Below are 26,928 nucleotides of genomic sequence, written 5' to 3' on the forward strand. Positions count from 1 at the left end.
TATTCAAATACAGGAATGCTGTTGTAATGTGGAGTAACCTATTCCTTGGAATAAACACTCATTAATGCATGTTTTATAACACCTTAACCAATGGCATTGATAGTGACACGCAGGAGACATCATTTAGAAAGAGAAGCACAGCTATCTCACAGACACAGCTGACATAACAGCAGTGACGCACTGTAGCCCACAACAAACACATTCTTATTGGGACGGGCAGATATCACCACCCCGCCACGCCTTCTGATTCTCTCCCCCATTGTACTGGTGTAATCTGCACAGTTAGCAAATGATGATATGACAAGCATAGTGGCGAACAATACGGAGGCTGTATGAGGGACTTCATTTCCTTAGGGTAGAAGAAATGCTTAGTGTGTGTATCAAGAAAACACAGGGTAAACGTTGTAGGCTGTTACAGTACATTACACTGGTTCAATAGGTAGAAGGAGCCTCCCTGAAGATAAACAAAGTTGGGGCTTGTGTCCAACAGTTTTAATAAGGAAACTAGAGGAAAACAGAACATTCCCGGCCCAAACAGGATGGCCACTGCAGACGGTTCTGCAAGGTCCGATTGTGAACACATCCAGCTGAAGGTCTGACCAGGCTTTCTCCTCTACCTCTTCCTTTACAGGATCAGTCTTAAACAATGGATCACACACACACACACACACACACACACACAGGATGTCAGGACCACTGCATTCCAGACCATGCCTGCCCAGCTGTGCCACTCACATTTTACATTCATTCACAATGACCAAGGTGAAAATGATTCCATCCCTGAAAGCATAGTGCGGCAAATGTCCTTAAGCTAAACATTTCAGGATGTGGGCTACATTTGATACGGTCATCTTCTACATATCTTATATTCTGAATGGTTACTGTCTAAACAAATACTTTGAAGTCTTCATATTGTAGGCCTTCAAATTCCTCTTTATCCAATGAATTGCCATCCTATACTCTAAATACTTTGACAAACAACTAACTGCATGGCAAAAAGATTGTTAAGTCACCTACTCTGGTTGAAGTCAAGGTTACACTAAGCAGGCATAATCAAATCCGTGTTGTTTGAATGTTAGTGAATTTTGAATGGTCGCCACTGCCTCCCACAATAATATTCCACAATATTGTGGTTAATATATAACAACAAGTAGGAGGAGTGAAAGGTTTATTTGTGGTGCACAAAGGAAAGACTAGCTAGCAGATTATAAACAGGCTAATGTGATGCTCCATTAGCCGTTAAAGGTTAGGTACTGTTTGGCGTAGCACAGAGAATTTAACCAACCTTAACTTGGCGATACTTCCTCAATTCCCAACTTGGAAGACAACCAACGTATTTTAAATGTCCAGGTCTAGTTGCAAGGGGCTCGTTTAAATTTAGAAAACCATTATCAAAATTAAAATCATGTTATGCTGCATGAAGTAATCCATCGATGTGTATGCCGTCATCTTGTCTATTTCAAATCTTCTTTCATTGATCGAGACAGGTGAGTGTAATGGACAGATTTCAAGAGAGACAGGATTTAAAGGAAAGTCTAGCCAGAACACTTTACGACTAAGCAGGCAGGACAAATTTGTTGAGGCCACCGGAACAATGGAATTTGATAGCACATCGGGAGAAGATGAGCGCACAGACTCAGATGAAGGAAGGATGGTGGAATATTAAATCTGATGTCGGTGGAATTAAGGAACAATTGACCTCTGTTCAAAAGAACAGTTAAAGAAGCAAAAGTTGGGATGGGAAGAAATATGCCTAGTGTGAAGAATACCTCATATCTGGTAGGAGTCCAGTTTCTGGGACAATTGGGGCCCAAATTGTGAAATCCATTGGAAGTATCCAAGATGATGGTGGGGAGAGGTGTGGGTAAAGTGGAGTCGGTGAGTCACGAGGAGTGGGCTGGTCTTGACTTTTTGTGTTTCTGCTGAACACGGGCGAATGACCAGACATTAAATGACCATGCTGCATTGTGCTTTGAGCTAAGGAGAAGAGCACCTGTCAATGGAGTCATTGCTGGAGTCTCAGAAGAAGTGGTCATCGAGGAGCTGAAGAGTATTCCTGGAGTGGTTGATGCACGGAGGATAAATCGTTGGGTCAGTGGCAAGGAAAAGAAGAGCTTGTCTATTCTTGTGTTTTTTTTATGTGGAGTCCCTCCCGACCACAGTGAAGCTGGGGTGTGTACTTTCCTGTAAGAGCTTTTACTTCCAGGCCATTGCAGTGTAAACGGTGTAACATTTTTGGACACATAGAGAGTGTCTACAGGCGGAGGAAGCCGAGATGCAGAAGTTGTGGAAAAAAGGTGATGGTGAATGTTATGAAGAAGCAATGAAGTGTTACAACTGTGGTGGAAAGCATGTAGGTACATCTTTGGAGTGCCCGACAAGGACAAAACAGATTGAGGTTGCCAAAGTCAGGGCCGTCCAGTGCATTTCATATACAGAATCTGTCAAAAGAGTGGACGGAACAAAAGGTACTCTTGAGGACTCCATGGTGTTGGCAAGTCCTTAAATGCAGGCTGCAGAGTTGGCTTCCCTCAAGGAGGATGCAGTGATGTTACGTGTAAAGAAGGTGGACTTTGTGATTTGTATGGCAATGGTGATCAATGGCACGGCTACTGTGTAGGGGAGGTCCAGGAAGATGGACAATATTGTGGATGCGGCTGAGCGGTTCCTTGGAATAAAAGTTCTCAGGGAAGGAGTTATACGAGGCACTGTCACGAGCAGTGATACCCTAAGGCCCCAGAGCTTGGGGAGGGAGCTATGGAAGAAATTAGCTAGTACTAGGATATAGGTTTTGTTAAACTCCACAGAAGAAGACATACGGCCCTTTGGGGTGGACACCCACCTGTCTCAATCATTGAGAGAATATTTGAAATAGTCAAGATGGCGGTGTACACGTGGTTGGATTACTGCATGGAGCAAAACATTTGATTTACTTTAAAACTAGACATGGATGTTTAGAAGACATTGCTTTTCTTCCAAGACGGTAATTGAGGAAGTATTGACAAGTTAAGATTGGTCAAATTCTCTGTGCTACCCCAGTGGTATCAAATAACGCCCATCTGCCAGCTGGAACAGAGTAATGGTCTGAATAGCTAGAAGATTAAGATCACTTTAGGTACAACCGAAATTGTACTCTTTTTTTTTTACCGCTTTTAACCAAACCCCTGCGAAAGACACACACATGCACATATACAGGTTTTGGAGGAGTGGCTGGGCTGCCACTGGGCATCATGGAAGCTATTGTTTAGAGTGGTTAAGTGCCTTGCTCAAGGGTCAAACATCAGGAAATGGCATCTAGGATTTGATAACAGCAACCTTCTGGTTACCATCTTACTGCCGTAAGATTTTTTCCTGTCGGACCCGGGATTCGAACTGGCAACTCTTCGGTTGCTGCAAACAACTACGCTACCTGCCGCCCCTAACAACTTAACACAATTAACTCTATTACAGGGTCCCAAAACAGCAAAACTGTATAATTGAGTTCCTTAAATAATATCCAATGTAAATGTTTTTAGGGCTAAAATCTAATTAAACTTGAATATTCATTGCTTTCCCTTGCTGACCGACTGCGCCGGGCCTTGTCTGTTGTGTGGAACCAGACTGAATCGTTCGGGGATATTCTACCACACCATAAATAGGACACTAACAAACAGGAACGCAACAGTGTAACAAAGCCACCCAATGACCAAGGGTGACGGACTGCGTAATTATGTTTATCAAAACAGAACATGAGAGGGATTAAGCTATCTGTTAAGTATTTCGCGATATGATATTCTGGCCAGGTGCCTTCCACGGCTCCAAGCAAAGGTATTCACCAGCACTTGAGCGACAGGTTTTAGTGTAAAAAAAACAACAACAAAAAACTAGTATGCTTTCTAGTGTATCATTGGGTCAATTGGAATATCCTGCGTCGTTACAATGTAATGCGCGTGTTTTATTGTAATGTAACAACGTATCAAAATAGCAGAGCAATTAACAACATGCTACTATTGCTGCAGTTACCTTGTAGACATCTCCGTATGTGCCACTTCCTATCCGCTGAATTAGCTCAAAATCCTCCTGCGGATTGCGCCTGGATAGGTCAACGCTGGAATTCATCTTTAGAACTCCGATTTATGGTTCCCGAATGGTATGGTTGAACGAGACCAATATTACAAATCGAAAAAAAACATACAGCGTCAGAAAATAACAGCAAGCCTCCACCAAAACTTCAACATGGCTTCCAATGCGCAATGGGCATGCGCATCAATGTGTAGTTTTAAATTATCTCTATAAAAAAAAGCAGACTGGGAGAAAGTGTGCAGCAGCTTACAACGGTGTCAGATGGCTGGCTGACAATAAAGACCAAGTGAGAGATAAAGATTGAATGAAAGGATATGGGCCCCAAACTACAAACGACTTGGCTTCTATAACAATAAAACGTTGGAGTAGGCTATGTGGTTAACCCTGTAGCCTCAGTTATTTCTCACTGCCTTTATGGCAGAACGTTTAACAAAGATTTAGACAGGAGACCTATAAGATCTGTACACAAAACTGTTTGGCTTTTAATTCACGTTTGCATTTTTCTGAGCCCCCATGATAGTGTATTTAAAGGTATTGTTCAACGGCTTTGCCAAGTCAATCACTACTCCTATGCCATATTGACGATTGATAATAGCAAAGTTTATACATTGGTTTTGGTGACAAGAGGCCTGGAGTGAAGGGTTGATGAGCAGGAATGTTAATTAGCGTTAGTCCACTACAGGGTGCTGCCATTCATTCCTTGGTGATGTGTGTGCGTACAGGCTGTGTTGTCACTATACTGGTCTCACGTTGCAGCAGAGACCGTGCTCAGTCACGTGTTGGGTTAGGGAAGGGTGGGGTGAACTTACTAAATTAATCATTTGACCAAATATTTAGGAATGGGACATCATTTCATGGAGTCTGTGAAAGAAGAAACCACATGGACAAAGTGTCCAAGTCAAACAAATTTGTATAGGAGGTTTCATGATGTTTGTATCTAAACCAAAGTAGGTTATTTTTCGAGATTGTTCTATACATCCTTTGGGGTCTCTATAAGCTTCAATATTAGGTCCTTAACGTGCATCCTTGTAGCTGTGTGAGTTAATATAGTCAAAATGAAAACCTGGGATAGGAGCAAAGCCCAGATGAAATAAGTTAGAGAACCTTGTCTTCATCTTCTGAAAACCCAACCCTGGGACGGAGTTTTATTCTTTTTATTACACATATGTTAATGCGAAAGACACCAGAATGGCTTTCCAATAGGTGTTCCTGAATGGTCCAGTCTCAGTCCTGACTTAATTCTGCTTGAAAATCAGTGACAAGGTTTGAATTTTGCTGTCCATTAATGATTCCCAACCAAATTTACAATTTTGCAATTTTGACAAAAACAGTGGATAAACATGATGTTTTCCTAAGAGTTGTGCAAAGTTGGTAGAATCTTATTAAGAAAGATTCAAATTAAACTCCGTCCCAGGGTTGGGTTTTCAGAAGATGAAGACAAGGTTCTCTAACTTCTTTTATCTGGGCTTTGCTCCTTTCATATTATTTTGATCCGGACAAACTCGCCAGTCCCTGCCGTTGACAAGCATACTCATAGCATGATGCTGCCACCATAAATACTTGAAAATCCAGAGGATCAACAACATTGCCTTCACTCCACATTACTGGCCTGCATGACAAAAGGAAAAGAAGGAAGTCTGTGTTAAAAATTCACTCCAAATCATCCATTATGTTTGCGACAAGAACTTTAAGTAATATGGCAAGACAACACAGCAAAGAAATAAACTTTTTGGCCTAAATTTAAAACTACAGGTTTGAGTCAAATCCAATGCAACACAACCCTCTGTATTTTCAAGCATTGTGGTGGCATCATGCTATGGGTTTGCTTGTCACCAGCAGGAACTGGGGAGTTTAAGGTTCAAATTAAATAAGAAAGGAGCAAAGCCCAGGTAAAAAGTTAGAGGAAAACCCAGTCTGTCTTCTGAAAACCTTACCCTGGGATAGTTACATTTTTCAGCTGGACAATTACACAAACGGTCATGTCAAAGACACACCAGAATGTCTTTTCAAAAGGTGTATAAAAAATGTGAAGACTGTGCAAGGGTTGTGTAGACTTTCACTAGGCACTGTAGATAATGACCACATAATATTACCAATACTGACCTCTATAGTGGCGCTCAATAAGTTCTTATACTTAGAAAGTATTGTAAATATAGAGGTCAGACAGCCATGTTGATACACAGAAGAGTGAGAGAATGTCTGTGTGGGTTGTCACTACTTATCAAAGCCATAAAGTCATAAACCCCGCCTACAATTTATCTTCTTAAAATTTGATTTGAAACCTAACCCTAACCTTAACACTGCTAACCTTATGCCTAACCTTAAATTATGAACAAAAAGCCCATTTTGACTTAGTGGCTGTGGTAACTAGCGGAATCCTCTATCTAGCCAACTTGGTCTTGTCATGAAGTGCTATGCAAGAATTATGACAGACCACGCAGGTGTCAACTGCTCCAATTGGAACACTGTAGCTATTGTGTTACAAGTATTTATACAATGGGTGGGTCTAATCCTGAATGCTGATTGGTTAAAACAGCATTCCAGCCGGCGTCTATTCAAGTTACCACCGGCCAAATCTATGACGTTAAAATGCCTATTTACTCTGTTCCATTTGACTGCACAATCCCTGTCTCATCAGACAAGCAATTTATAAATTTGATCTCCACTCTAAAAAGCATCTAGACATTATCTCACATTAATTTTAGACTAACATTTAGTATTCAACAGCTGAGGTTTGTATAAACCTTGCTGTCTGTATCTCCGACATAGCGACAATGTTTCAATATTCAAATTCGATCTCCACCTGTCCCATAGTAATGAACGTGTCGGGAGTCGGTACGAGACACACAGACAGGAAACGTTTCTCAACCAGTCGAAATCATGAATCAGCTGGCATCATTTTTATGGATATATACAAAGAATGTCAACAGAAAAAAGTCCAACCGAAAGGAAATTAAGCTGGTTTACAGTCTTTCCAGCTGCAGTTTGAAGTGATTTTGTTGGCTGTGTTGTTGGCTAGTTCCTCTGAACAACAGTGTTCTGATGAGTGAGCACATTTTCTATGCCAGGCGAAAACGAGCCTCATTAGCTCATTGTTATGGATGTACCCAAATAAATGTCTCTAGAAAACAGCTTAAACAAATGCAGCTACTTTGCTGTTATTCTGGCTGCCAGTATGGCAATCGAGCGTTTAGAACGAACGACGTCCATAGATACAGAACAAAGATAATAAATGACTGGGTCGTGTCTCTGGCAATCGAACGTTTAGAACGAACGACCAACCGGCTTGGGTTTCAAGGACTAAATCTTGAGGAAGAATTAAATAGTATGAATAAATTCATCAAAATAATGTTTTTAATGAAACTACAGTGCCTTTGGAAAGTATTCAGACCCCTTGACTTTTTCCACAGTTTGTTATGTTACAGCCCTATTCTAAAATTCATTAAATTATATATTTTTTGCCTCATCAATCTACACACAATACCCCATAATGACAAAACAAAAACAGGCTTTTAGAAATGTTTGCTCATTTATTACAAATATAAAACTGAAATATCACATTTACATAAGTATTCTGACCCTTTACTCAATACTTTGTTGAAGCACATTGGCAGAGATTACAGCCTCGAGTCTTCTTGGGTATGATGCTACAAGCTTGGCACACCTGTATTTGGGGAGTTTCTCCTATTCTTCTCTGCAGATCCTCTCAAGCTCTGTCAGGTTGGATGGGGAGCATTGCTGCACAGCTATTTTCAGATCTCTCCAGAGATGTTCACAAGTGGCGCAGTGGTCTAAGGCACTGCATCTCAGTGCTAGAGGCGTCACTACAGACCCTGGTTCAATGCCAGGCTGTATCACAACTGGCCGTGATTGGGAGTCCCATAGGGCGGAGCACAATTGGCCCAGTGTCCCCGGGTTAGGGTTTGGCTGGGGTAGGCCGTCAGTGTAAATAAGAATTTGTTCTTAACTGACTTGCCTAGTTAAATAAATAAAAAATGTTCGATCGGGTTCAAGTCCGAGCTCTGGCTGGGCCACTCAAGGACATTCCGAGACTTTCCCCGAAGCCATTCCTACGTTGTATTGGCTTTGTGCTTAGGGTCGTTGTCTTGTTGGAAGGTGTATAAAAGTATACCAGTATACCCAGTCTGAGGTCCTGAGCGCTCTGGAGAAGGTTTTCATCTAGGATTTCTCTGTAGTTTGCTCTGTTCATCTTTCCCTCGATCCTGACTAGTCTCCCAGTCCCTGCCGCTGAAAAACAGCCTGATGCTCCAACCACCATGCTTAAACGTAGGGATGGTGCCAGGTTTCCTCCAGACGTGTGATGCTTGGTATTCAGGCAAAATAGTTAAATCTTGGTTTCATCAGACAAGAGAATCTTGTTTCTCATGGTCTGAGAGTCTTTAGGTGCCTTTTGGCAAACTCCAAGCGGGCTGTTCTGTGCCTTTTACTGAGGAGTGGCATTAATCTTACCATAAAGGCCTGATTGGTGGAGTGCTGCAGAGATTGTTGTACTTCTGGAAGGTTCTCCAATCTCCACAGAGGAACTTTAGAGCTCTGTCAGAGTGACCATCAGGTTCTTGGTCACCTCCCTGACCAAGGCCCTTCTCACCGGATTGCTCAGTTTGGGCAGGTGGCCAGCTCTAGGAAGAGTCTTGGTGGTTCCAAACATCTTCCATTTAAGAATGATGGATGCCACTGTGTTCTTGGGGACCTTCAATGCTGCAGAAATGTTTTGGTAACCTTCCTAGATCTGTGCCTCGACACAATCCTGTCTCGGAGCTCTACGGACAATTCCTTCAACCTCATGGCTTGGCTTTTGCTCTGACATGCAGGTGTGTGCCTTTCCAAATCATGCCGCCCCAGAATTAGTGTAACTACTTCGAACTTAGTAAGCCTCCATCTTCCTTTCAATGAAAGCAAGTCTGCGTTGTCTAACACGGTGGGAAGCTCCACCAATAGGGCAACAGGATGCAAGTAGACTTGATCCTTGACCTCCGCAGTCCGGATCCTTCCATCTGCACCTGGTATCGTCTTCACTATCCATCCAATGGGCCATGAAGCTCGTGGTAGCTAAGGATCCACTATCATGGCTACTTTCAGTGTCGATTTTAGTATGTCAATCTTGGTGGGGCAAAAAATTTTTATGTGGGATGTATGCCAGCAAAGCCACCACACAACACAACATTAAACAATACATTAACTGCACTATAACGGTGACAAACGGTGCACACAAACTGTTAGGGCCTACATACTGTAAAGCTGTCCTAATAGCAGAGTCCCAACATCAGTCCCAACACCTTACCACTGCTCCACCTGGCATCAGCGGAACCTTGTCTGGCAGCGAAACAGTTCATTCAGCCTCATTTACTGCTTTAAAAAAACATAGCTGATATAGATGACTTGCTTAAACAAATGGGGTTTCTACTGACAATTGAGATGTACAAACTATGGCGTAAGGGGACGACAAGGGGATAAGAGGCAATCTGTAATTTCGATTAAGACATTAATGAGCGAGCTACGACGGATGTTGTCAATATAACTATTTGTTCAGCACTTTTGAAATGTACAACGACAGAATTCAGAACATGGGCCATTTTTACAGTGTTATCCCTGTACACCAAGTCAGAACTGTAGAATAAATAAAGGGGGCATATAAGCAGAAAATATTTGATGATTACAAATTAAATGAAATCAAAGTTTATTTGTCACGTGCGCCGAATACAACAGTGAAATGCTTACTCACAGGCTCTAACCAATAGCGCAAAAAAGGTATTAGGTGAACAATAGGTAGGTAAAGAAATAAAACAGTAAAAAGACAGGCTATATACTGTAGCGAGGCTTTAAAAGTAGCGAGGCTTCATACAAACACCGGTTAGTCAGGCTGATTGAGGTAGTATGTACAGTGGGGAGAACAAGTATTTGATACACTGACGATTTTGCAGGTTTTCCTACTTACAAAGCATGTAGAGGTCTGCCATTTTTTATCATAGGTATACTTCAACTGTGAGATACGGAATCTAAAACAAAAATTCAGAAAATCACATCGTATGTTTTTAAAGTAATTAATTAGCATTTTACTGCATGACATTAGTATTTGATCACCTACCAACCAGTAAGAATTCCGGCTCTCACAGACCTATTAGTTTTTCTTTAAGAAGCCCTCCTGTTCTCCACTCATTACCTGTATTAACTGCACCTGTTTGAACTCGTTACCTTAATAAAAGACACCTGTCCACACACTCAATCAGACTCCAACCTCTCCACAATGGCCAAGACCAGAGAGCTGTGTGTGACGACCCTCCCACTCTGTCGGCCGTATTCTCTCTTTGTTCTTGTTTCCTTATTAGGATGCCGGTGGGCGGAGTTGGGAGGGTCGTCAGCTACATGAGAAACACCTGGGCCAGGTGTGTCCCAGGATAAATAGACCTCTTCCACATTCATGGAAGAGACTCTCTCCATGCAGACACCTTTCTAGATTTTGTTGTGTTTCTTGGTAGCCTTTTGGTTGTTTACTTTGGCACCATTCAACACCCTGCATTATCACATTCATGCATGCATGCACAACACTCACTTACACTACTGATTACACACACCATTGTATATTATACTTAGTTACTTATTTAATAAATATATGTTTTGTTACTCCTTATCTCCACGTTGTCTCCCTTTTGTTACGGGCTTTGAGCCGGTTCGTGACATGTGTAAGGACATCAGGGGTAAATTGTAGACCTGCACAAGGCTGGGATGGGCTACAGGACAATAGGCAAGCAGCTTGGTGAGAAGGCAACAACTGTTGGCGCAATTATTAGAAAATGGAAGAAGTTCAAGATGACGGTCAATCACCCTCGGTCTGGGGCTCCATGCAAGATCTCACCTCGTGGGGCATCAATGATCATGAGGAAGGTGAGGGATCAACCTAGAACTACACGGCAGGACCTGGTCAATGACCTGAAGAGAGCTGGGACCACAGTCTCAAAGAAAACCTTTAGTAACACACTACGCCGTCATCGATTAAAATCCTGCAGTGCACGCAAGGTACCCCTGCTCAAGCCAGCGCATGTCCAGGCCCATCTGAAGTTTGCCAATGACCATCTGGATGATTCAGAGGAGGAATGGGAGAAGGTCATGTGGTCTGATGAGACAAAAATAGAGCTTTTTGGTCTAAACTCCACTCGCCGTGTTTGGAGGAAGAAGAAGGATGAGTACAACCTCAAGAACACCATCCTAACCGTGAAGCATGGAGGTGCAAACATCATTCTTTGGGGATGCTTTTCTGCAAAGGGGACAGGATGACTGCACCGTATTGAGGGGAGGATGGATGGGGCCATGTATCACGAGATCTTGGCCAACAACCTCCTTCCCTCAGTAAGAGCATTGAAGATGGGTCGTGGCTGGATATGGGAAGCATGACAACGACCCGAAACACACAGCCAGGGCAACTAAGGAGTGGCTCCGTAAGAAGCATCTCAAGGTCCTGGAGTGGCCTAGCCAGTCTCCAGACCTGAACCCAATAGAAAATCTTTGGAGGGAGCTGAAAGTCCGTATTGCCCAGCGACAGCCCCGAAACCTGAAGGATCTGGAGAATGTCTGTATGGAGGAGTGGGCCAAAATCCCCACTGCAGTGTGTGCAAACCTGGTCAAGAACTACAGGAAACGTATGATCTCTGTAATTGCTAACAAAGGTTTCTGTACCAAATATTAAGTTCTGCTTTTCTGATGTATCAAATACTTATGTCATGCAATAAAATGCTAATTAATTACTTAAAAATCATACAATGTGATTTTCTGGATTGGCTTTTCTGGATTTTTGTTTTAGATTCCGCCTCTCACAGTTGAAGTGTACCTATGATAAAAATTACAGACCTCTACATACTTTGTAAGTAGGAAAACCTGCAAAATCGGCAGTGTATTAAATACTTGTTCTCCCCACTGTACATGTAGATGTGGTTAAAGTGACTATGCATATATGATGAACAGAGAGTAGCAGTAGCGTAAAAGAGGGGGTTGCGGGTGGTGGGAGGGACACAATGCAGATAGCCCAGTTAGCCAATCTGCGGGAGCACTGGTTGGTTGGCCAAATTGAGGTAGTATGTACATGTATAGCTAAAGTGACTATGCATATATGATAAACAGAGAGTAGCAGCAGCGTAAAAAAGAGGGGGGGGGACAATACAAATAGTCCGGGTAGCCATTTGATTACCTGTTCAGGAGCCTTATGGCTTGAGGGAAAAACTGTTGAAAAGCCTTTTTTGACCTAGACTTGGCACGTAGTAGAGAGAACAGTCTATGACTGGGGTGGCTGGGGTCTTTGACAATTTTTAGGGGCTTCCCTCTGACACCGCCTGGTGTAGAGGTCCTGGATGGCAGGCAGCTTAGCCCCAGTGATGTTAATGGGCGCCGTACGCACTACCCTCTGTGCAACCAGGATGCTCTCGATGTTGCAGCTGTAGAACCTTTTGAGGATCCCAGGACCCATGCCAAATCTTTTTAGTTTCCTGAGGGGGAATAGGCTTTGTCGTGCCCTCTTCACGACTGTCTTGGTGTGTTTGGACCATTCTAGTTTGATGTTGATGTGGACACCGAGGAAATTGAAGCTCTCGACCTGCTCCACTACAGCCCAGTCGATGAGAATGGGGGTGTGCTCGGTCCTCCTTTTCCTGTAGTCCACAATCATCTCCTTAGTCTTGGTTACATTTCTCTGAAACAGGTTATAGGCAACATGTGCACCACCAAGTCAGAACAGTAGGGGAAATTAAGAGGTGAAAATAGACCAAATTATTAGGGTGAGGCACATGGGCTACTAACAGCTTACTACACAATATACACTTAGTATTACTTTCTTAGCTATAGTATACATATCTCCCTGGCATATTACATAATTTATGGGCTCACCTTGTGCTGTGCTCACTTGAACAGGAAGGTGGCGTGGCAGTCCTCCGTGGGCAAATTTTGTTATCAAACTTTGTTGTCAAAGTCTGTCATTCTCTGGATTGATGGTGCTTTCAAGACAACTGGGAACTCGAAGAAAAAAAATCAAGGTTGAATCATGATGACGTCAGTGATCTTCTGGTCGTAACTTTAGAAAGAGGCCCGAGTTCCCGATTTACAATTCAGAGTTGGATGAAAGTTCAAAACGTATTTTCGAAGTCGTAGCTCGTAGCTCGAGTTCCCAGCTGTCTTGAACTCACAGTTAGCCACTGATTCCTTCCAAACCACTCATTGTTGAATTTGCGATTTCCAACTTGTTGTGGAATGTTTATGTCCAATGGCCGATGAGCACCGATACGTTTTATCTATAATTTATCTTAATTATTTATCTTCATATGACAAGGATTAAAAAGGATTTGCCAGTAGATTGTCAACTTGATTCATGATGATGACTGCTAGCTAAGATTTAGGAAGTATGATGTTGACATGATCAGTCCAATCAAAGCTATATAATGTGATTTGAGGTCATTTTATCTGTGGTCAATGAACATGAGGCTTCTTGGATGGGCACTTCTAATGTAACTATATTGCAGCACCCAAGGGGCTTGAATACAAACCATGTTTGTATGCGGCTTTATTAACTCAATGATATATATATATATTTTCCCATTGTTTGCAAACTGATATGTGACAAGTATTAAAGACAAAATAACATGCAAAACAGGCAAGCCCCCCCCCAAAAAATGATGGGTCGCCACTGGCCACTTTATACAATGTTGGTAACCCATTGTAAAAAAGTGATAATGCCCTTGAAGCCGGTGATTGGAGGATATATTGGCACAACGTGGTCTCGGGCCTAACAACACCCGTGCCAATATATCCTCAAAACACCGGCTTCTCGGGCATTATCACTTGATTAAAGAGCACCCTTGTTCTCAATTCCACCCTGTGGTGACATGGCAGAGTAGCCTACTATGCAGTCTGAGTTGGGAAGAGGAATAGCCTTGCGTAGGACTGTCTGTCACTGAGGCTGCTTGCCAGCACAGCCCATAAATGCTTTTACGTTTTTAAATTCGTTTATTATCATTTATTTATGCAAGTCTACAAATGCAAGGAAAGCTTTGATTTTACGTTAACGTCTGCCTGCCTCACTGAACCAAACAGAATAATAAATATCCTCTCATTTTATACCTAATAGCTGGAGTGGTTTATTTCCGCTGAATACTCTGGACGGGAATCCAGCCTTTAATTTCATGGATGGTTGTTCAACAGTAGGGAAGAGATTAACCGTGCACCTATGTCAACACACCCGTGAGAAAAAAAGTTGGAGGGGTAAAAAGGTGAAAGTCAAACTCAGTCAATATTGATTAAAGACAGACAGCTAAGAAAGCTTTATTGAAGTTTCACTCCTGTTAAAGTACTTGCTCTTACTTTACAGAAGGCCTTTGATACATCGGGCTCTGCTGAATGCATAGGAACAAATCAACAACACCCACTGAATGAGAAGCCAAATATACCTGTGGTAATGAATCTTCATAAGTGCACCATGTTCTGAGATGTCCATGTCCCCGTATCTGCTAATGAAGCGGACTGGGAGGGGAAGGGAGCCTTCTCTGCACAATGTCGCTGACCATGTTGCATCATCATGTTAATCATTAGCCTAAATAGACTATTTTAATGCACTGTGTTGAAGTGTTTGTTCTGTGTTTCAACTATGATATCACTAAAGAAATGATGAAAAACACATCTAGGTTATGATAATGACAAGAAACATTGTTGCTATTAAAAATAATTATAATATATTTATATTATAATAAGTAGTAGTGGTGTTATCATGACTCTCGTGCCACAGGGACTTTTATTAGTAGCGATGCGCTGCTGCGCTGACAGAATGATTGACATTTCATCGCGCGCTCTGTGCGCCGCACCTGTTTTAATCCCGCAAGACTGGAAATCCGAAACACAGGACACAGAGAGTCGGCCGCGCACAGGTTACAGATATACACACCTCATCCCACATTTATAGGATATACTGAAGTCAGCGAGTCGACGAAGTGGGAGAGCAGGAACACGAGTCAGGTTATTCTTGTGCCTGCACCCAGCCGGAGATGCCAGGACTTTACAGCCTTTTCGGCATCATGTAGGACAGGATGAAGCCCTGCACACCCGTGTTGATTAGGAGGAGTGAAGTGGACGGAGTGACAGATGCTTCCTTGACCAACTCTTCAAATGTTGATGACCAAAGGATGGATAAACAGACCTTGGTGACAGCTATCAGTTTGTCCATGAGCCTGGCGTCACTGGTGCTTCTCATCACCGCTATCATGACTGACCACTGGTACGAGACGGACACCACACGGCACAGGCAGAACTGCGACCAGTTCGGTCCGGACGCCAACGAACACAAGAACCGGTTGATGCCCATCTATCACCTGCCCCTGATGGACAGCAGCAATCCTCGGAGGAACCAGGCGCTGCTCCGGGCGATCCACGTCGGGAGTAGAGAGGAGCTCCTGGAAAATTGGAGGTCCATTTTGGGAATGGGAATTTTAGAAACGGAATGCGGGCGCCCCATTTTCTCCACTTACTCTGGACTTTGGAGGAAGTGTTATTATCTAGGAAAGGACAAGGACATCGACAACCTCATATCCAAGGGTAAGAAATGCTGTGGGGAATTTGACCCGGGGCCCAGTGCGGTGCAGTGAAACCGCATCCCTTGGAGATATTACTTAACATCCGACCCAATATATAGGCCTATAACTTTCCTGAAAGAAATAGTAGGCCTTTTTGTAAATGCATGCAATGCTGTTCAATGGTCATTTCAATTAATGATATATCCATTGATCCTTGAAAAAAACTCATGAGTTTAGTAGGTTACAACTGACTTAAACCCATTATAACCCAAAATGGAGTTGTTTTTGTTATTTCAGTGTTTGTAAACAAACGATGTATAGCTTCAAAACATGTTTTAAACTATCATGTTGTCCTCTGAGATTCTGTGTGGGTCTAGCCCATCTGTAAGCCATGGTTGTGTATATTTGTGTCCATAACAAATCTATTAATTTGGATAACCACTATGGCCTATGTGTGTAGACAGGCTGCATGCGTGGTGGAGTGTGTCCACCATACAGACCTCAGAGAAGCTCTCTGATCTGATCAGCTTCAGACTGCATCTGTCAGAAATCAAGGTCATTACATTTGATCTGACACCAAAGCCATTCTAGGAAGCGTTGGATGTGTTCAATATACATTATATTTCTATGATCCATATCATTTGCATGAGGATAGAACGTGATATCAATATGAATATATGTGAATAGATTAATGGGCGCCTTCTGTACATAACATGCTGTGAACTCAATCAATTGGAAACTTGCTCAAAAGCTCAAAATCGTGGAGTTGAGTTTGGTCAGCTAGGGTTCTCAAATAAAAAATGAGTATACCAATTAATATAGTGACAATGGAAATGTCAGTAGGCCAACTTTTTGTAATATTGGTATATAGTTTGCGGAAGGGGAGCAGTTCAGATCCCTGTCATACTTAATGCCACAATTCTACTGAATTACAGTTAATATAAGGAAATCAGTCAATTGAAATAAGGCCCTAATCTATGGATTTCACATGACTTGGCAAAGGTGCAGCCATGGGTGGGCCTGGGAGGGCACAAACTCTCACCACTTGGGAGCCAGGCCCAGCCAATCAGAAATAGCTTTCTCACAAAGGGATATATTACAGACAGAAATACCCCTAATTTTCATCAGCAGTCCGGGTAGCTGTCTCAGACGATCCCACAGGTGAAGAAGGGCAGGCGTGGTTACACGTGATCTGCGGTTGTGAGTCTGGTTGGACGTACTGCCAAATTCAATAAAATGATGTTGGAGGCAGCGTATGATAAAGAAAATAGCATTCAATTCTCTGGCAATAGCTCAGGTGGACTATCTTGCAGTCAGCAAGTCAATAGCACTTTTTCTCAAAACTTGAGACATTGGCGGCATTGTGTTGTGTTACAAAAGCTGCACATTTTTTGTGACCTTTTATTGTCCCCAGCACAAGGTGAACCTGTGTAATGATCATGCTGTTTAATCAGCTTCTTGATACGCCACACCTGTCAGGTGGATGAATTATCTTGGCAAAGATGAAATGCTCACTAACAGGGATGTAAACACATTTGTGCACAAAATTTGAGAGAAATAAGCTTTTTGTGCGTATGGAACATTTCTGGGATCAGTTATTTCAGATCATGTAAACTGGGACCAACACTTTACATGTTGCGTTTATATTGTTGTTCAGTACACATCACTCCAAAACATGTTAGTTATCAGAGATGTAGTAGACCTATTTGGGTTGGTGCGGCATTTCCACGTTTGGCTTTTACTAGTCTAGAGGAAGTAAAATCTGCCATCTTGTGGGTAAAATTCTAACTTACAGCCTCTAAAACCCTATTATGAAGTCTGTTCACATGACATGTAGGTCTGAATATCAAAGTAAACCTTATCGTGTACGTGACCATACTATAGCAACTAATTATATAGAGTTAAGATGCTAGAATAAATCATGGCATTAAAGTGAAAGTAGACCCGACCCCCTTGGGCTTTATAAAGTCTAAAAACAGGGGAGTCTACTTAATAAATGAGTACAGCTTTTCTCAAGACAACTGTCCTTGAGAAACACTTGCCCTTTTCTATATTTTGGCCTTAACCTGATACACATTATGTTCACACAAGTTATTGTCTCTGTGCAGGTATAGCCCAGCGATGCACCATCATCAAGTACCATTTCTCCCAGCCCATACGTCTCCGCAACATCCCTCTCAACCTGACCCGCACCATCCAGCAGGACGAGTGGCACCTCTTACGTAAGATCCTTTTCTCATTATGAAGGAGGTTCCCTGATGGGCCTGATTCATTCAGACATCCTATTACTCTCCCACTATCTTCCATTCAACAGGAGGGCATATATTAATTTACATTTACTTCCCAATGTCAGACCTGCGGCGGATCACAGCAGGGTTTCTAGGCATGGCGGCAGCCGTTCTGTTGTGTGGCTGCATCGTGGCGTCTGTCAGCTTCGCCTGGGAGAAGTCTCTCACTCAGCACGTCTCTGGGCTGCTCTTTCTCATGGCAGGTACTGTTACCCCCCTAAAAAACCCCACCTGATTGTGATAGTCCGTTTTCTTAAACAACTGATTTTTCTTGCACATTCTCCTCCTCTCTTTGCGGTCCCTCTTCCTTCTTAGGTATCTTCAGCACCATCTCCCTGTGTACCTACGCGGCCAACGTGTCCTACGACCTGGCCAGGGTCCCTCCCTTCATCTACGGGCTGCCTGCTGACGTGGAGCATGGCTACAGCTGGTCCAGCTTCTGTGCCTGGCTCAGTCTGGGGCTGACGGTGACGTCTGGATGCCTGTGCACCACCTTCCCCATCCTCAACTGTAGCAGCAGCAAAGCCCAGCAGGGCAAGGGTGCCCCCAACGCTGGTGTCTGACACACACCTTGCTGCGTTTGATATACACTTTGCTGTGTGTTACACACACACTGAGCTGCAGCAAGGGCTTGTAGGAAGAAAGAGTCTAGTATGTCTGTGTCCGACACACCCCTTTACTGCGTCGGACACACCTCTTACTGCATCTTTCACATCAACAGCCTGCTGACCAAGCCCATCCCCAGACATCTGTCTGACACTGCTGCAGCAGGCGCCTGGGACTAACATTGACTCCTATGTTTTCAGGGTGAAAACCCTTCTGAGTGCTTCTACTAGACCCTGCATCTAAATCTAGGTTACCTCCATGGAGCAAAACATCCTGGAATGATGTGGCTCAACCCCCCCCCCCCCCATCATCAATGGTTATCAACCCCTGATCCTCCCAGTGGAACCAAAGCAGAGTGTATTTACCTTAGTCTCAGTGGATGTATTCTGTCATCTAATCGCAGACAGTGTATAATTGTTGGATGTGAGTCGTGGTCTGATTGGGTAAATAGAGCTGCAGAATTTCAGACTCCTGAGAAGTGAAACTCAAGAACTATGCATTATTTCCTTCCACCATTAACAAAGTAATTGGAAATATAGAATAAAAGTAGTAACACATTTGGGTTTGACATTCTATGACATTTAAGCTTTTCTCTTCATTTTGTGGTAGTACAGTACACGTCAGTAAAATTCTAACCATGCCAAATTGATACAGTGATGTTCTGTGTTTCACAGGTGGTATTGTCTTTGAAGTGTGTGTGAATGTCTCTTGAATCCAGTGTATCCATCTCCTAAAAGTCTCACTCGGGCTCCACTATGCAGGGGTTGAGTGTGTGTATACAGTGAGGTCCACTGAGTGTGGTAGTAGCAGTCAGTATCTTGACATACTTGTGAATAAGAGCATCTATAGCTCCCAGGCTCACTCTGTGGTAGCTTAGGGGCTGCAGTGAGGGGAAAAGGCTTGGGGTATGGGAGGGGTCCACATCCCCTCCTAATCCCACCCCAGTCCCCTCTCCCTGGGTGTGTGAGGTTACTGGTCTGGGGGTCATGCTTTTCTTCAGCAGGCAGGAGAGCTGGGGACTAAGCAGCAAAACCAGGGTCCCACCCACACGGAGAACTCTGAAAAAACATGATTAATATAAATCAATCAATAAGCAATTCCTTTCTCAACTTTTGCTGTATCCTGAATGTTTGTTTATTTGAGCAAATATGAAATTGGGATACGTGATACTACAGTTAGCTAAATACAATACCTTTCCATCTCTCTCACAATCACTGGAAGAGAGGCAGCCATGTCAGTCTTGGTGCCAAACTTCTTCCCAAAAGGGACGTCACAGACAACGACATCCACACTACAGGAAGGCAGTGGAATCTCTTCACAGAAAGGAGGAAAACGAGGAGAAATGAATTAAATCAGGAAATCATGCAGAATAATTTACTGCATTGTGGGTAAACAAATACCATAATACCTACAGTATATCAGGGACAACTGCTACATGCATTAAAACACCTAATTTCATCTACAGTACATACGTCAGAATTAACCACATTTTTATGAAGTCATACATGACAAATGGTCATAAACAGCATACTTCACAATAACTCATGTGTAGTGGATTGGCATTCCTACCCTTGGATGATGCCTGCAGCAGCTGCACCCTATCCCCAAACTTTGCAAACTCCACATTCTGATCAGCTTTCACCAACTGAGACTCATCAATGTCCAGACCCAGGAAAAAGGCATCCTGTTTAGAGAAAAAAACACTATGAATTTCTGAACAAAACAACATATTTAAGTGGAATTATACAAATGTAATGGAATTAAAAAAGGATCAGCATGTTTACAACATTTTTCTGTCAATTACATCCCTTAACTACATCCACATCAAAAATCTAACACAAGCATCCCACATGACATAACATTAAAATGGGATCAATATAAAAGGTTCCCTCAGAAGACTCACCTGATATTCATGTGCAGCTTCCAGTAGAATAGTTCCCACTCCACACATCGGGTCTATCACACAAGAGCCAGGCTGGTAGAGAGGAGAGAATACATTCAGAACACACTAGGCCAAGCGACGGTGTGAGAAGAGAACAAAATAGTTGGCCCTTTTGATGTTAGCACAGAACCTCAGAACACAACCAAACATCAAAGAGAGGAAGATGAGACCAAACACGTGAGCTGGAGAGAGGAACTCCTTCCATGCCATGAGGAAGCTACAGTACCTTGATGTCTGACAGAGAGGCCATGGCCCAGGCTATAGTGGATCTCAGCCCAGTAGTCTTCATATAACTCCGGTTGGCTAAAGGAAGCCTGGCGAGAAAGAGGGAAGCATACACTATTAGACATAGTCAACTAGAAGAGATATCCAGAAGGAAATAGACATTGAATACAGTTGTCGACACAGAGGGCAAGAACAGGTTCTGATCATGTCACCAACCTGAGGAGAGGTATCCCGAGGACACAGTGGTCATCACTCATATACACATTCACCTACAGAGGAAACACATGATATACAATGCATTCGGAAAGTATTCTGACCCCTTGACTTTTTCCACATTTTGTTACGTTACAGCCTTATTCTAAATGGATTCAATTAATTACCTTCACACAATACCCCACAATGACAAAGCGAAAACAGGTTTTTAGACATTTTTTGCAAATTTATCAAAACAAAACCTATTTATATAAGTATTCAGACCTTTAGCTATGAGACTTGAAATTGAGCTCATGTGCATCCTGTTTCCATTGATCATCCTTGAGATGTTTCTACAACTTGATTGGAGTCCACCTGTGGTAAATTCAATTGATCGAACAACGATTTCAAAAGGGCACAAACCTGTCTATATAAGGTCCCACAGTTGACAGTGCATGTCAGAGCAAAAACCAAGCCATGAGGTCGAAGGAATTGTCCATAGAGCTCCGAGACAGGATTCTGTCGAGGAACGGATCTGGGGAAGGGTACCAAAACATTTCTGCAGTATTGAAGGTCCCCAAGAATACAGTGCCTCCATCATTCTTAAATGGAAGTAGTTTGGAACCACCAAGACTCTTCCTAGAGCTGGCCACCCGGCCAAACTGAGCAATCGGGGGAGAAGGTCCTTGGTCAGGGAGGTGACCAAGAACCCTGATGGTCACTTTGAAAGAGCTACAGAGTTTCTCTATGGTGATGGGAGAAACTTACAGAAGGACAACAATCTCTGCAGCAGTTCACCAATCAGTCCTTTGTGGCAGAGTGGCCAGCTGGAAGCCACTCTCCAGTAAAAGGCACACGACAGCCTGCTTGGAGTTTGCCAAAAGGCACCTAAAGACTCTCAGACCATGAGAAACAAGATTGTCCAGTCTGATGAAATCAAGATTGAACTCTTTGGCCTGAATGCCAAGCGTCACACCTGGAGGAAACCTGGCACCATCCCTACGGTGAAGCATGGTGGTGGCAGCATCATGCTGTTGGGATGCATTTCAGGGGCAGGGACTGGGAGACTAGTCCGGATCGAGGGAAAGATGAACGGAGCAAACTACAGAGAGATTCTTAATGAAAACCTGATCCAGAGCGCTCAGGACCTCAGACTGGGGTGAATGTTCACCTCAAGCAGCACGAGACGATCTCCTTCGCATATAGTTGATCAGGCTGTTGATTGTGGTCTGTGGAATTTTGTCCCACTCCTCTTCAATAGCTGTGCAAAGTTGCTGGATATTGGCGGGAACTGGAACACGCTGTCGTACTTGTTGAGCATCCCCCAGAGCATCCCAAAACATGCTCAATGGGTGACATGTCTGGTGAGTATGCAGGCCATGGAAGAAAATCTAATTTTATTTGTCACAGGTGTCAAATACAACACCTTACCGTGAAATGCTTACTTACAAGCCATTAACCAACAATGCAGTTAAGAAAATAGAGTTAAGAACATATTTACTGGGATATTTTCAGCTTCCAGGAATTGTGTACAGATCCTTGTGTACAGACATGGGGTCATACATTATCATGAGGTGATGGTGACAGATGAATAGCACGACAATGGGACTCAGGATCTCAGCTCTGTGCATTCAAATTGCCATCGACAATTGTTTATTGTCCATAGCTTATGCCTGTCCATACCATAACCCCACGGCTACCATTGGGCAGAGAAACTAACATTCAATTCCAACTTTGTGTTTATTTTTGTTCAGTGTATAAACAGTATAGTCAACATGCCTGACTGCAGAATATTTAAATGGACTTTGACACTTGGCATGGTCAGACAAAGAAATATGAGAATCTCCTCACAGGTTGTGGTAATCATCCAATTATGGTTATGGCAAAATTAATATAACTTCCAGATTACTTTCACGTTATGTTGATGACCATGTATGGTTAACATTACCTCCATGTTAGGGTGATGACCATGTATGGTTAACATTACCTCCATGTTAGGGTGATGACCATGTATGGTTAACATTACCTCCATGTTAGGGTGATGACCATGTATGGTTAACATTACCTCCATGTTAGGGTGATGACCATGTATGGTTAACATTACCTCCATGTTAGGGCGATGACCATGTATGGTTAACATTACCTCCATGTTAGGGCGATGACCATGTATGGTTCATATTACCTCCAGATCTGGTTTCCTCAGGTCCACTCTCCAGCCCAGCTGTCTGCTCGCTGCTGTTCCAATGATCCTACTCAGATCCTAGACAGACACCATCACAAACAGGACAAAGCCAAATCCTCCTCTATCACCTCATAAAAAAACACAATAACCTGAAACCTACCAGACTAAACACCTGTTCTCATATGCATTTTGCTTCATAGGTTGAAGTTCAATTAAGAAGCAAAGATGTGACAAATACCTTCTCTCCTCCAAAGTGCATACCTGGGGAGAGAAAAGTCTGGACAGGGCCCCACTGCACCGACAGTTCACTCTGAAAGACACTGTGGATGTCTTTCTGTCACGGCTTCCTTCTATACGGTTCTCTTCATCTTTGTCCCCTGCAACACAGTTTACACTTACAGAGTCTTCTGTTGATGAAATGTGATCCTTGCTTAGTCCTAATTCTCGTCTCTCTCCCCCTAGTCCCAGCTTCTGCGTTCCATTTGGCCCGTTACAAGTTGACCCCTCAACACCACTCTCTTCCTCCATCTTCCTCTTCCTCCCTGGTAGGGCCAGGCTCAAGGTACAGTCGCTTCTTATCATCAGGTCTCTCTGCAGGCATCTCCATGACAACACAGCTCTGGTCCAGTCACTTCCATCACCCATGAGCCTTGACTGGATACCAGATGGTGTTTTAGCTGAGTGTGACAGAAAAATAACTACAGTAAAAATATAAAGTCCTGTGCAAACCATTTAATTGCAGCTTCATACTTTTAATCAGGGAGGATAAATATTCATGCAGAATATTTGGTAGGCTTACCTGTAGGGGCCGAGAATCGCTTTAGAAGTAGAAACAGCCTCTCTGCAGATTTCAGCTCCCTCACTTGCTTTATTTCAAACGAGGTGGTGAAGAACACTTTTCCAGGGATGTGATCCACCTAAACAATACACATTATTTAGTGCAAACTAAGAATTCCCTAACATATAATCATGTCAACAACATGAACTTTACAGTGGTTAATAAGAAAATATTAATAGAGAGCCAGGATGTACGATTGGCATTTTTCCAAGCAGCCAACCTATGCAATATGCATGCGCAGTCAGCGGCCTGGCTTCCGGATAGATAAGAGGAAGACCATTTTATATAAACGGTATTCCTTTATTGGCTAGTGTTTCATATAAATTCATTGCACATTATTACTACCGTTAGCTACACGAATACTGTAGCCTGGAACTAACTTATGTATTGACTACTCACATCTTTGGCTGCAAGTTTGGTCTTCACCTCCTGAATCAGGAAAGGCTCCATGCCGTTCCCTGCGGTGCAATAGAACTTTAGAGCAGCACACTGACAATTTGAGTCGTTCATACTGTCGAGTTTAGAAATGCTAAGCTATAAAAGTAAAACTCGAAATCTCCATGCCAGTACCTACGTGGGCTGCCATGTTGTTTTGTTTACACGGAAACGGAAATACCGAAGAGGCAACTGGTTATTTCCGCGATGACCAGCAGAGGTTGCTTTAGCACTACAAAAAACTGACAATTGCTAGTTACCACAATCACAAAGTCATAAATCCCGCCTATTTCTAAAATGTTTCAAAGTTATTTTAAACCTAACCTTAACCACACTGTTACCCTTATGCCCAACACTAACCTTAGATTAAGATCAAAAAGCAAATTTGTGTTTTCATATTTTTTTTAACGATATAGCCAACTTTGACTGTGGCTGTGGTAACTAGTGATAACCCTGAGAGTTGGGTTATAAAAGTGAATAATGCCATGTAAGGAAATAGCACTTTACGAATGTTTCTGTGTATCATCCTTTGAATGTGCCAGAGTTGCTCATACATTTTCATGTAGATTTGCATGATCACATAGAAGGCATCCAAATAAAATGCATCAATACTTAAATGGATGAACTGTTTGGGAGAGTGTTGTAAGTTGAGCCATTTTTTACATTCAGTATGACTCCGTCAAGGGAAATATAGTATTATTTCTAACAAAGATATCTACATAGATTTCAGGATGTATTGTATTCCTGGAAATAAACATGACAGTTTACAAAACATAGCTTGTGAAGAAATGTTTTTGAAAGTATCTTGGTACATCTTACCTTGTATTTGAGGCCAGTTGAAAAGAAGGACTGGGTAAGTTGAGAGCCCTACACTTTTCTGTACTGTATTAAATATTACCTTTTGAAAACCATGTCTATCTTTATTTCCAAAACACAATTCATCACAATCATTTTTTTGTTGTATTTTAATCATTTTCTTAATCATCATTTTTTAACACAGGCGTAACACCTAAAAACATTTGTGTACTGTTTTAAACACTTCGCATAGGCCAGGGCCTGGTGTTACTTTATATCCCAGCGATAATTTCTTGCTTTAGAAAACACTTACATTGGCTAAACTTACCCCGTGGCCATTGACTCAATTTACCCCAAGGTACATTTTTGACCTATATTAGCCCCTACAGTTACAAGGATGCACTTTCATGCTCGGGTTTAGGACTTCATGTTGAAGCTAATAGAGACCCCAACTGAGGTATAGAACAATCTTAAAATGATCTACTTGGTTTAGATACAATAATCATGAAAACTCTATCACAATAAATGCAAATCTGTTTTTTGGACCTAACTTGTTACCATTTTTTCCATGTGGTTTCTTCCTTTACAGACTCCATGAAATGACGACCTCTTCCTAAATATTTGGTCAAATTATAAATGTTGTGTATGGTTTCCTAGAAACAAGGGTTGGCTCAACTAACCTTTTGGCTCAACTTACCCAACTATTCCCTAAACAGGCTTCCATAATGTCTCTGGCATTGAAAGCAATGATTATTTGGGGGAACTTTCTCTTAATCTTTTCAACTCTCAATCACCATGAATCTCCCCTCTGTGATCGTCTTTACTACAGCACAGAATGTTCCACTGACATTCGAGACCAGGTGTTCTGACATGCTGAGAAGACATGTGCATACTTGCATATTAAAGTGTTGTCATCTCTCTGAAATGTGTTTGTTTTGTTTAAATATCTAGGCCTACTTCCATAGTTCTGACGTGCATTAGATTGAATGAACACAACATTAGATTGAATGAACACGAAAAAATAATAATTGTGTCTTACAATAGAATGACCCTTGTTGCAAAAAATTCTTCAACCCTGATAGAAAGCGTTTCCCTGTAGTTTATGGGCTAATAACACCGTAACATTGTATAACATTATTGTAAGATTAACATTTGACAGAATTAGTTACAATTCGGTCAAAGTTAATGACTGAGAGATAGACCTATTATTTTCTTCAAAATGTCTGACGAAGGCCCCTCTTCCTGGTAGAGAGTAGTTGACTCGAAAGTGTATCTCTGGGCACCATATGTAATATACACTTATTGTACAAAACATTAAGAATGCCTGCTCTTTCCATGAGCTGACCAGGTGAAAGCTATGATCCCTTCTTGATGTCACTTGTTAAATCCACTTCAATCAGTGTAGATGAAGGGAAGGAGACAGGTTAAAGGAGGATTATTAAGTCTTGAGGCATGGATTGTGGATGTGTGCCATTCAGAGGGTGAATGTGCAAGACAAAATATTTAAGTGCCTTTGAACGGGGTATGGTAGTAGGTGCCAGGCCCACTGGTTTGTGTCAAGAACTGCAATGCTGCTGGGTTTTTCACGCTCAACAGTTTCCCGTGTGTATCAAGAATGGTCCACCACCCAAAGGACCTCCAGCCTTGGACATCCAACTTGACACAACTGTGGGAAGCATTAAAGTCAACATGGGCCAGCATCTCTTTGGAACGACACCTCGTGAGACTGTTCTGACAGGGTGAAGATGTTCTTAATGTTTTGTACACTCCATGTAAATTAATAACGCCATTTAGCAGACACT

The 26,928-nt window shown here is 42.5% G+C and overlaps 3 protein-coding genes across 13 annotated transcripts in view; 1 reads left to right on the forward strand and 2 right to left on the reverse strand.

Annotated features, from left to right (window-relative positions):
* Positions 1–4,229, reverse strand: part of LOC139412890 (mitogen-activated protein kinase kinase kinase kinase 3-like) — a 77,590-nt gene extending 73,361 nt beyond the window's left edge. For 10 of the 11 annotated variants that reach the window (XM_071159801.1, XM_071159811.1, XM_071159746.1 and 7 more), the window contains exon 1: positions 4,003–4,212. In XM_071159801.1, the coding sequence (XP_071015902.1) occupies positions 4,003–4,098 (96 nt within the window). In that variant the 5' untranslated portion in view covers positions 4,099–4,212. Of the gene's footprint in view, positions 1–4,002 lie in introns of all 11 variants that reach the window. The other variant, XM_071159784.1, reaches the window with a different exon arrangement.
* A 10,609-nt stretch (positions 4,230–14,838) lies between these two features.
* Positions 14,839–19,074, forward strand: LOC139412951 (transmembrane protein 178A-like). The gene is made up of 4 exons (XM_071159864.1): positions 14,839–15,645; positions 17,732–17,845; positions 17,977–18,114; positions 18,227–19,074. The coding sequence occupies exons 1-4, from the start codon at positions 15,141–15,143 to the stop codon at positions 18,472–18,474; spliced, it is 1,005 nt and encodes a 334-aa protein (XP_071015965.1). The 5' UTR covers positions 14,839–15,140; the 3' UTR covers positions 18,475–19,074.
* On the reverse strand, positions 19,058–24,521 carry LOC139412945 (THUMP domain containing 2). The gene is made up of 10 exons (XM_071159852.1): positions 24,296–24,521; positions 23,858–23,975; positions 23,320–23,735; positions 23,059–23,136; positions 20,901–20,953; positions 20,686–20,773; positions 20,421–20,492; positions 20,087–20,201; positions 19,710–19,830; positions 19,058–19,575 (listed from the first exon to the last, which is right to left on the reverse strand). The coding sequence occupies exons 1-10, from the start codon at positions 24,404–24,406 to the stop codon at positions 19,257–19,259; spliced, it is 1,491 nt and encodes a 496-aa protein (XP_071015953.1). The 5' UTR covers positions 24,407–24,521; the 3' UTR covers positions 19,058–19,256.
* Between the last annotated feature and the right edge of the window lie 2,407 nt (positions 24,522–26,928).

This window comes from Oncorhynchus clarkii, chromosome 1 (genome assembly GCF_045791955.1).
Source record: "Oncorhynchus clarkii lewisi isolate Uvic-CL-2024 chromosome 1, UVic_Ocla_1.0, whole genome shotgun sequence".
Taxonomy (NCBI): domain Eukaryota; kingdom Metazoa; phylum Chordata; class Actinopteri; order Salmoniformes; family Salmonidae; genus Oncorhynchus; species Oncorhynchus clarkii.

Coding starts and splice junctions, on each gene's coding strand:
- LOC139412945 (XM_071159852.1), bottom strand. CDS start 24,406: ATGAACGACTCAAATTGTCAGTGTGCTGCTCTAAAGTTCTATTGCACC. Junction 20,493..20,685: donor CCTCTCTGTCAGACATCAAG/GTACTGTAGCTT, acceptor CCTCTCTACCAG/CCTGGCTCTTGTGTGATAGA. Junction 19,831..20,086: donor GCTGCAGGCATCATCCAAGG/GTAGGAATGCCA, acceptor CTTTCTGTGAAG/AGATTCCACTGCCTTCCTGT.
- LOC139412951 (XM_071159864.1), top strand. CDS start 15,141: ATGAAGCCCTGCACACCCGTGTTGATTAGGAGGAGTGAAGTGGACGGA. Junction 17,846..17,976: donor GGACGAGTGGCACCTCTTAC/GTAAGATCCTTT, acceptor TCCCAATGTCAG/ACCTGCGGCGGATCACAGCA. Junction 18,115..18,226: donor GCTGCTCTTTCTCATGGCAG/GTACTGTTACCC, acceptor CTTCCTTCTTAG/GTATCTTCAGCACCATCTCC.